Consider the following 10671-nt stretch of genomic DNA (forward strand, 5'->3'; position numbering starts at 1 on the left):
AACTCCATGAGCGTCTAGTGAGCAGCAATGGGGAATTTCGTGTCAACCATGGAAATGCGTGTCTTGACCCACACCCCGCATCAGCCCTCATTCCAGGGCTTCTACACATTTATTGCGCCGAGCTCGCACAGTTTTCTATAATATTTTATTCGCCGCCTCCACGTTAATTTACTTTTATGCTTATGCTATTGTCACATTACTCACGTTGAAATTAATTACAATGTTTATGGCTCATAATACTATCTATGTTAGTTTAAATTAGCAATTGCATATTCGTTTTGTTAGGCTTGTATTTAAGTCTGGGAACGATAAGGCTCTTTTAGAATTCAGACGGAAATGAACACTTTTTAATACAATTTAGAACCTGAAGTGTAATAAATGGAATATTTCTAACAAGTGGGCGTGGCCTCTGAATGGGCGTATTCAGCATCTCTAGTTAATATTGTGACAAAATGTAATATAAATAACAATAATTTTTTCCACGATTGAAAAGTGTAAAATGTGTGTTTTAAGGTAACTCTATACACATTTAAAATGTCATCATTTCATACACATTTTTTCTGTTAAAAATTGGCCTTTCAAGGGAGCTTTTCCCTATTGTAAAAATTAATACAATAACCGTATCAAAACTGTCATTTATTTCTATAGTAATTAAATGGTGTGATTTTCATGGACTGTAAAAAAGTCACATTTTACAAATATGAAAATGTATTCAAAGAGGCTTTTCCGTAACGAATTCAGCAATGCAATAAAGTCAGGCATAAAAGTCCAATTCGATAATGGAAAAGTGTATTTTGCTTGAATATTCCCTGTATGAGAATTGAATGGACAAATGCAGCGTCCAAATTGTTCAATTAAGTGAATTGTCATTTCCGAGCAGTCACAGTGTAATTTGGGTTATTGAAAAAGAAATCAAAGGGACTCAATAAATATGGACACACTGATGTGATTTTATGGACTGACAAATTGATTTCATTTGAGATATTGTTAATGCAATTTGTAACTTTGTGCCATCCCAAAGAGTGTATATTGTGCAAAAAAAAAACGGAAATTGATTGTAAACCTGCAAAATGGCTTTTCATACAAGCTCTAGTACGCTTTTCCTAGCAAGTTGCCATGATTTTGTGCACTACTTCGAGGTGAAATAAAGGCGTTTTCTTAAATACACACTGGATGACAGTGCGGTGAAAGTGCAAAAAAGACCTCAATTAATCTTTTGAAATGCAAACAGCGTTTCTGGGTGCTTTTCGCCCCTGAGCAAACACAGTTCCACCCCATGAGATGTGGAGTATTGTATAAATAAAGAGAAGACTCCTTTAATTAATGACTCTCGACTACTTGTTTATATTTTTTAGACGAATATGCACAGAGTCTCTCCTTCCTCGTCCATTCTCTCCGAGGTTATTTCCGTCATTTGCCTCTGAATAAATAGTCACGAACATTTTTTCCCTCGCATTTCCCAGGGAAACACTTGTTGGCGCATCCCTCAAGTACACCACGGAGCGTTTATCTTTCACAAAAGACACCCTGATGAGGCGCATTCAACATGCTCTCATAAAATATTCCTCGACTTTCAGCGACATGACAGTTATCGCAAACGCAATGTGTCGCCTTCGGTGAGTCACGGATGAGGAGCCGCACTTTTCCTCCCGGCCGCACATTACACACAAGAGCCCTGCCGGAAAAGCTCGCGCTGACAGCTATGATGTGGGTGGAAAGTGTGGGAATAAATGTGCAGAAGAGACGAGCTGCTCGGGGAAGCGCTTTGTGAAGAAACACGCTGCAAAGGAAGAACTGATAAGAGATTTCGAAGCGATTTCTCACTTTTTGCAAAATATTTGTTTATGAAATTTTGCAATTAATACATTTGAAGTGATAGTTAAGTGTTTGCTGAACCATTTCAATTCTACCACAATTGTGGGAGAAACTTTCTACATAACACAGAGTTGGGACAAAGAACAAGCGGAGAAGTTGGTGAATTTGATTCTTCAAAAGGATAGCATATCTCTGCGCTGGGGGAAAAACAACTCTAGTCTGTATAACTTTCGTTTTTCTCATATAGAGTTGAGCTATCAGGATATGAAATGGTGTGATTTTTCTCTAACTCGCACATAGAGGAACTTTTCAATTTGCTCTCGAGGAAGATTTCGTTTGGTGGTGGATACATAAATAAACTTTCACGTGAGAAAAGTTCCATGGGCGCGTCCGCTGGATGGTGGGGAGATAATGTGTTCTATTCTCCATGATGCAAATAGCAATTTGATGAGGAAGCTCCCAGAGAACATGTTCGCCTTGGTGCTCCAATTCCTCACACCCCTTCGCGCTACGCTGTTTTCCACCATATAATAAATGCGATGCAATTTTTCTCCCTTCAACACTGGAGGATCAGTCGCTGGGTATTCTTCACCCCGTGCTCATCCATTTTTTCCGCCGCTGCTGACACAGTTGGTAGAAAAATCACATACATTTTGTCAAATATTTAAGAGCTCCAGGGGATCTCAAATAATCCCCAGAGAGAATGTAGTAATGCATTATGTTTGCATAAATCTCGATGCGCTCTGCAAAATCCACTTTTCTGCATTTACAATTGACTTTTTTGCATTTGTTCCATTCTTGATATTTGTCCATTTGCATACCGCGGTTCTTGGGAGAAAACTGCTCATATTGTGCTTTGGTTCTGCGATGCTATTAGTAATATTTCTAAGTAATTTTGAGTACATCAACGCATATTTACCCTCCAGTAATCAAGATATAGAGGTGGATGGGAAAAGAGCGAGCATCTTCAATGTGCTTTGTGTTTAATTTCGAAAGGGAAACACAGAGCTTTCGAATTGTACATACATATTCACATACAAGGTGAACAGCCGGAAGGAAGTTTGTGCAGAAAACTTCAACTCATCGTATCCAATACTCTTGGTCCCTCTCTCTCTCTCTTTCCCTCTCGAATATTATTAACATTAGACATGTTGCGAAAGTCATACAAGAAAGGATGTAATATTCCGAAGAGTTGATGGAAAAGTTTCTCAATGAGAAACGAGGAATGGTCGATATATGTATGTATGCTACCCATGAATCAGATTTCTCTTATTAGCAGTATTTTGGTGTGTGAGGAAATCACAATTTATGCGCCTCTCGAGTGAGCTTGCAAAAGCTTCAATAGTGTCTTGGGTAGGGAAGAATCGTTGGAAGTTTACTGAAAAAAAAACACCCATGTGATGAGTCTTTCAATCACGTTCTCACTCAGGAGAGAAGTTAATTAAAATTGTTAATTATTACACATGTAACATCGTATATATTTACACGAGTATGTATGTATGTTGTGTTAGGGTTTCATCTTTCACATGAGTGACTTTTGCAGCTAATGACAAGGCTAATGAGCAAGTCTGCCGTCCAATGGATGTGAAAAAAAGTACTGTGAAAGAGTTCAAAGAGGGCATTCAATTTGAAATGCCTCCCCTGAAATTATCATCATGCAATCAAATTGAACTTTGTGACAGATTCTGCATTACGGCATTTACTAAATATCATTTCATTAAACAAATATGCAATATTGGTACAACTTTCTCCATCTATCTTTGCTCTATAATGTCACGGCGCGCTTGGACGTTCGTGCAATGCTGCTGATGAGGGAGGATTTCTAGGGGTCTTTGCATCCTCAGCGTCCAACACAGATTGTGTACTGAAGACACTTCCATTTGAGAATTGATTTCTATAATGCGCTTACGACGGCAGTCTCATATGTGGGACTGGGGGGGCGTGAGAGGGGTCCAGCTGCTGCTGGATGTGGGGACCTGATTTCCAGTGGTGGAGCTGGCTGTGGCCAAATCGGTCTTTCCGCTCTCTGGTGAGTGGTTCTCGCATTTGAGCTGCAAGACAGACTCTGCACTCGCGTGATGGTTTCCTCCGCCATAAATTGGTGGCTCTTCCTTGGGTGTTTCTGGAGTAGCATCGCTGGGCGGTGGCTGGTACGTCCTGGGAGTGCAAATCACAAAAAGCAGACAATGTATCTGACATATATGTCCATCAAGATTATGGTAAGTGTACAGGAGCGCAGTGTCTTTTTCGTTGTTCTCTAAAATGTTTGAAATTTAATACGGTGTTCAAGACATTTAAAGGAATAGTAGAAATAATTTTACAAATGTGGGTCATGCTTTAGGAGTTTTGAAAGCTTTTCACATAAAATAATTTGCAAAAGTGGCATATGTACTTGACATACATACACATACACACTTGAAGGAAGGCTAATTCGATTTATGTTTAACCAAATTTGTTGATAACAAGTCCGCGAAATTCGAAAACATGTCAGAATATACAATCTCTGCGCTCACTGTTTACTTAATACTGGCAAACACTCACTCTAGCTCCCCAATTAGAGGCACATACTCGGGCGCTTGGTAGTGGTAGGAGTTCTGGAAGACGCCATAATCGCCCCCGCTGTGCCAAGTGGAGGAGTAGCCGAGATTGGTGATGGTCGGAGCGTTGAGGACATTCCCGTAGAGCTGGTGAGACGGCGACACGGCCGGCGTTGGGTGGTACACTTGGTACGAGGAAGTGTACAGGGGCGTCGGCGAGCCTCCGGCCGGCTGATAGCCGTCGGCGGGCGACGCGCCGATGTATTGATTGTGGGGCGTGAGGTGATGGGTGGTGTAGCTGCCTGGCGATGATACATAGCCTGGCGAGCCGCCCGACGGCGTGGGCGAAGTGGCCTGAGAAACAGCTGAAAGCGAGAAGCATGTCATTTGCGCCGATCCCACAATTGCACCGCCTACAATGTGCATTATCGTGGGAAAGCCAACAGTAAAAGTGTCAATTTCCCTAATTATCAATATTTTATCGTGCCTCATTACGGCAAATTCACTGAACTGTAACGATTATATATTGAAAATAAATTCGATAAATTCACTTTGAAATGCGGATCCCCCAAAAATATTGCGCATCCCCAAAATTTGCATAATTCCTTTATGTAAATACCGAGTGTCATGCAAAAATAAATATTACAGTTGATGATTTGTATATTTCACCCGTTATTGTTCGCCCTTTTTTGCAAATTACTCCATTTGGCACATTCCCATTACGGTGGGGCGTGAAATGCACTCACCAACTGCTATGGGGCTGCTGGGATTCCCGGGATTCCAGTAAGAGGGTGTACTTGTTGATGGCCAACTCGTTGGATACGCCGGGAAAACCGCCGGAGTGTTGTCAACTGGATGACAAAGAGTGCGTGAAAGGGGATCTTCGGGGTGGCAATTGAGTAAGAGTGTACCTGAAACTGGAGGCGGCGGCGGCGGTGGCGATGAAGTGCTGTTAGTGATGGATCTGGGTCGCTGGGTTGTGTACGGGGCATTTCGACTGCTTCTGCCCGTGTATCGCTCACACGTGGCGATCGGAGTCTGCGGACTCGTGTAGGATCCGTGCGGCAGGAACCAGCCATAGGTGGTGTTCTCCCGAGAGTACACCACATCTGGGCGCTCCTTGGCGTCCAGGAAGGCCTTCGCGAAGGGATTGTATTTGATCTTGAGCGACGTCACTTCTTCGTTCTGATAAGCAGTCACCGCGATGAATTGCGTCTCTGGGAAAGGGTACGTCACGACGCGACGCTGCTCAGAGCCTACTCGGACTAGGTGCACTCGCGGCTCGTACTTGTGGAGGGAGTTCAACATTATCTGCAATGAGTTCTTCGAAGCAATTTCACGTATTTTAACCATAAGCGCTTTCTAGTGATTCCTGCTCAAAAGCACAAGACTCAATTACTCTTTAGATTCTATTTAATTACTAAAACGCTACCTGTCCAGAGCCATTGGTTTTGTTGGTTAGCTTCACTTTAGCAAATGAAATGGGCTCTTTCATCCAGTGAGCCCCAAAGTTGGGCGACTCGGGGTGCACGTAAATGGGATTGGAGGGTGGTGCTTCTGCTTTTCCGCCGGGCACCTGTTGGAGTGGTGAGAAAAAGAGCTGTGCAGAGTGTGTTTGCGCTTATGCGGTAAGGAAAACAAGCAAAAATAACAACATTCGAATGACTTGCCAATTAGCAGAATTTTTGCATTTGTCGCTAATTGACGACGCCGTGTAATATTGCAATGTGCCTCTTACCCATTCGCCATTCACGTACTTCCAGCGATGATTGTCGATCTGCACGAATTCCAAGAGTATTGTGTACATAAAAGCCGGATCGAGTCCAGTTGCAGTCACCTTAACAACGGGAAACATGCGCCTGAAAGGAGTGGAAGATATATCTCAGAAGTGAACATCGCATAGGCCAAATGCGCTGTGTGGGTGAAAAAGTCTCACGCTGATTAGATGATGCTATAATTTCTCTCCACGGGGCATTGAAGAAGGAAATTATAGTGAGACTGCCAAGTACCCGGCAAATAAATGCATTGGTTTCATCAATTAACGCCTCGCGTATTTTTGTTCATTTAACAATTCCTTACTAACAACCATAGAAGAACAATGCAATAATAGTTTGGTCAATGGCAAAAAGGGAGCTGTTTAGCAGTCGCGATATTTTTATCGATGTTCAGCTCCACCTCCATTCCTCTTATCATTGTACACATTTTGTCGGGACCGAACTCTCTCTCTTCCATGCGATGAGAAAATATACATTCGCATTTAATCTAATATTTGTTTTATTTGTTACCTAACATTCACGGCCGTTTTCTGTGTTTCACAGTTCAAAATGAAATAACAATATTAATGCTTTTCGTGCTTTTCTACTAGTTCAAATTTTTCTCTTCATTTTTCCCCAGTCAAAATTGTCAATCATATTATAGTTTATCGGATTTTTTTATTACTCTTTTTATGCAATGCTGCCAAATAGGTTGCCATGAAAATCCATTTCAGTTCCCTTTTCTTACATTTTCCCTATGCAATTTGCTTGACAATTTATTTTCTATCACTTGCAAGACTTACCTCCCATTCTTCGTGACAATCATTTCATTAGTAAGATTTTGGAATCGCAGCCACAATTCTCGGTCGTCCAGAGTCACGTTCAAGTTGCGCTCGATATCCGGACTGCGATTGCTGTGTGATCCACCGGAGCTGGAGCTTGCACCCCCGTTCGCGCCATTGAGGGGCTCAATTGCAGATAAAATATGTGATGTGGCCATTCCTCCTGCCAGCGCCAAAGAGAACGAATTTATAGCAAAGAGAGCTTGAGCTATTGCACTAGCAATTAAACTGCAGAAGAGAGTATTTTTTCCACAAAAAAAATGTCCAAAGCACACACAAAAATCGTCAAATTCGGCGCTCGAGTGTTTTCTCATATTTTCTAATATTTAATAAATTTACACTCTAGTTGGTTGGAAAGCTTCATCCTTCTCTTCTCTCTCTCTCTCCCATTGTAATGCTGTTTATTCAGCAAATATTAAACGGTGAGATTATGTATGCAGACATGGGTTTTTAAGCTATGGCGCGGAAATGGTAAAAAGTATTGGAAGACAAAGATCTGTGAATTACTGCTGGTTCTTTGTTCACTAATCCTGGTGATGATTTTTTATTGCATTCTTCTGGTTTGTAAAATCAGCGGATTTGCTGGGGAGAATTGAAATAAGACGACAAGAGCGACAATTTATGTGCATACAAGGGAATTCGCGGGTTTTTTTCCAGGACAGCTCTCAAAATCAATACTGCGGTTGATTCAGTCCATTTAATGGTAAATCTCTTAAATTAAGAGAGCACTTTATGTTTTATTCATGACAGAACTTTCTGCACTTTTGCGTTAACTTTCAAGCTTTTGCTGCGTGTTCGGAATCAGATACATGTGCAGCGGTGTTGGTGGTCTGATAATTGTGACAAAGTGAAAAATTGAATGCAAGATTTTCCTCAAACACTGGCGAACATTTCCCCATGAGTCAGAGAGTCACGACGCACGAGGGACTTTCTGTATTTGCTGGCGTGACGTTTTTGCGCGCTCTGGCCCCGTGTTTGTGGACAAATCGTGTCTGAATTATTAAGAAACAATCAAATACAGTCACTCTCCGAGCATTGACAGAGATGGGTGGTGACTGGCGGTCCAGGCCGTGAGAGCGAGACGGCCACAGCGATGGCCAGCAAAAAATCGGGGAATTATTTCTGAAAATCGAAAATAAATTCAAGAGAAAAACATCATTTACCACACGCCGTGGACTTTATTAAGATTCTGTTTATTTTCCTCATTTATTCGTGACTTTTATGTTTATGGATCATGTGTACAGTTTGCCGAGTGATGTGGAGACGCATTTGTGTTCCGTCTTATTTTATTTCTTCACTCTTGACTTAATATTTAAAATCATACATTCCCTGGAAACCGTTCGCTCTGTGTACATAGTACATATTTATTGTAAAATGGACGTATGTGGAGGTCTGTTGGGCAACGGCTAGAGTCACTGACGACACCCGACATCTCCACTTTTTTGCCCAACACAGCGCACAAGAGTTACTCCACCTCACTGTGTGGCCACTGGAGTGCCTTGAGCTTCAATTTGTCTATCGCCCATCGCGACATGGCGATAATGGGAAGTATGACCATTTTGTGGCCCAGATTGATTCGCGATCTCACCGCGCACTGGGAAAGGTTGAAACACGACGACCCACGACCAAAATGTCACCGAAGACAGCAAAGGTGATGTATTTCGTATGGGAAATTGCGGTGAAGGTGAGAAGAAAGAAATTCGAGACGAAATGCTTGCTAGTAACAATTTTGTTGCCCCGCCATAAAGGTCTCTTTTAGGGAACAGAAAAAAACCGAAGCTGAGTGGTAAATTATTTTCAGGCAGCTCCTCACACCAATAATAATAAAGTCATTAAAAGCATCTCTGAAGACGGGTGTTTTGCAGCATTGGAGCCTCCACCGACGGTCCAATAAAACACAATAAGCGATGAGAGACTTTTCTTACCTCTGATTCACGAGAAAAGCGATGATTCGCAGGTATTGCATTCAAAAGGCACAATATTGATGGGTTATGTATCTGAATTAGAAATTTCAGCGTCTTATTGTGTGTTGTAACAGCTTTAGAGCTCATGACTTAAGGTCTGCTTTTATATTTTGAAGAAGAGGACAAGAATTAATCGAATATCTTTCCTGTTTCTCACAATTTTCAACAAACTCGTATTAGGAATGCGCATTAGGACTTTAAGCTTTGTCTTTAATCCATCCCAAAGTGGTTTCCATGAGAATCTCAGAGCAGAAAGCTCAGAATCTTAACTCTACACCTTGATAAATTGTGCCATTCTCTCACAGTAAAAGACCAGCAAATATCTTAAACGCCGTGGATGAGTTTATGGCAGTGGGAAAAGTGAATTAAAGTTCAGGGAGTGCGGATTGATGAAATTGGCAAATTCGCACTAAGAGAAAAAGTAACTCATCTCTCAATTGACCATCCATCAGCAGAACAAAATCCACTTACCAACTCAAGTGGGCCCGGCTGAGGGATGAAAAAAATGTGATACGCTATTGGTTTTATTGCTTCTGCGAGGACTTCTCGATGTCTACTTGGCACAGGAGGAGCCAAGAGGTTATCCCTTCGTGCAGATTGAGAGTTGATTGATCACACGAATGGCCGCAAGCGGGAGGATTTGCTATGGCAATGTTTATAAATCACATAATAAAGGCGATTAGGACTTGATTAGCAAAACTGTTAATGTGCCCGAAGTGGTAATGGCAACATGAAGCACCACAAAATGTATTTAAGCACACAGTAATTAATTAGTACAAGTTTGTCAAATATTTTCTTTTATAAATACCACACAAAGTGCGCGGGTGTCGTGTGAAAAAGCACCTATTTTCCCACAATCATCACACTATTATCGCGACCATTGAGACCATCGCGCGCCAGATGGTCGTGCGAAATCGCCAAATTGTCCAATGACTTTTCACGCGCGTCACCCCGCAAAGGAAACTGTCGGGAATATCTTATTTTGCTGCATTAGAAATAAGAGATTCAGCAGTTGTGATCTTCACTGCAAAATGTACACACTGTCGCGGAGGCAAAAAGTCCCCACAATTGACTCTGTGTCCACAAATGTTTGATATACACCACGATTTTCCACAGAGAGAAAAAAAGCACACTTTTTTGTTAAATACACATCAGGATAAAATGACATCAAAATTGTCTTTTTAATGCCGGACGAAATTTAAACACTTTTCTGTTAATTCAAGCAATTATTAGATTTTTTTATGCACCAGCGCTAAGTGCCGCGCTTAAGTTCGCACTCAAACGCCAATTGAACAAAACAATATAGTTCAGCTTTAATGTCCAATTTGCCCAAGAGATGCTCCGACCATTTTTCCCTCCCTCATGAGATCACTCATGACTAAGCAAACAGAGGACCTCTCATTCCCACTCACGGACGACGGCGCTCGCGGAGGAGGCTGGACAGAACGATCTGAGGTTGCCCGGAGCACTGTTTCGGTATATCACATCTTTTCTCCGCACGATCTTCTTACCTGATTGTCGATCTCCAGCACCGTGACCATTGGTCGGTGGACGGAGTGACGTCAGGGCACCAGGGATGGTCCACCTTTGAAGATGCGCGGCATCGAGATGAGATGAGGTCAGCGACGGATGCTGGGATGCCCACAACTCTATCCATTAGCAAACTTATGGTGTTCAGGCTTTCTCGACAGCCCTCGAGGCTCGTGTAGAGAAGGACCGCATCGGAATCCTTCCAGCAACATCTCAAAGACGTTGGGTT

The 10671-nt window shown here is 42.1% G+C and overlaps 1 protein-coding gene across 4 annotated transcripts; it reads right to left on the reverse strand.

Annotated features, from left to right (window-relative positions):
• Nucleotides 1-3398: 3398 nt before the first annotated feature.
• On the reverse strand, nucleotides 3399-10271 carry LOC132264545 (T-related protein). 4 transcript variants are annotated; one of them, XM_059764787.1, is made up of 8 exons: nucleotides 9721-10271; nucleotides 6910-7111; nucleotides 6091-6211; nucleotides 5785-5928; nucleotides 5264-5675; nucleotides 5099-5203; nucleotides 4357-4717; nucleotides 3399-3972 (listed from the first exon to the last, which is right to left on the reverse strand). In XM_059764787.1, exons 2-8 carry the CDS (start codon nucleotides 7104-7106, stop codon nucleotides 3735-3737), a joined length of 1578 nt encoding a protein of 525 aa, XP_059620770.1. In that variant the 5' UTR covers nucleotides 7107-7111; nucleotides 9721-10271; the 3' UTR covers nucleotides 3399-3734. The 4 variants fall into 4 exon arrangements, with proteins under 4 accessions (XP_059620770.1, XP_059620773.1, XP_059620769.1 ...); XM_059764790.1 differs by having other exon boundaries at nucleotides 5264-5663; nucleotides 9384-10271; XM_059764786.1 differs by having other exon boundaries at nucleotides 9384-10271.
• Nucleotides 10272-10671: the final 400 nt, after the last annotated feature.

The sequence above is a fragment of the Phlebotomus argentipes genome, unplaced genomic scaffold, assembly GCF_947086385.1.
Source record: "Phlebotomus argentipes unplaced genomic scaffold, Phlebotomus argentipes genome assembly contig_2, whole genome shotgun sequence".
In the NCBI taxonomy this organism is placed as follows: Eukaryota; Metazoa; Arthropoda; class Insecta; order Diptera; family Psychodidae; genus Phlebotomus; species Phlebotomus argentipes.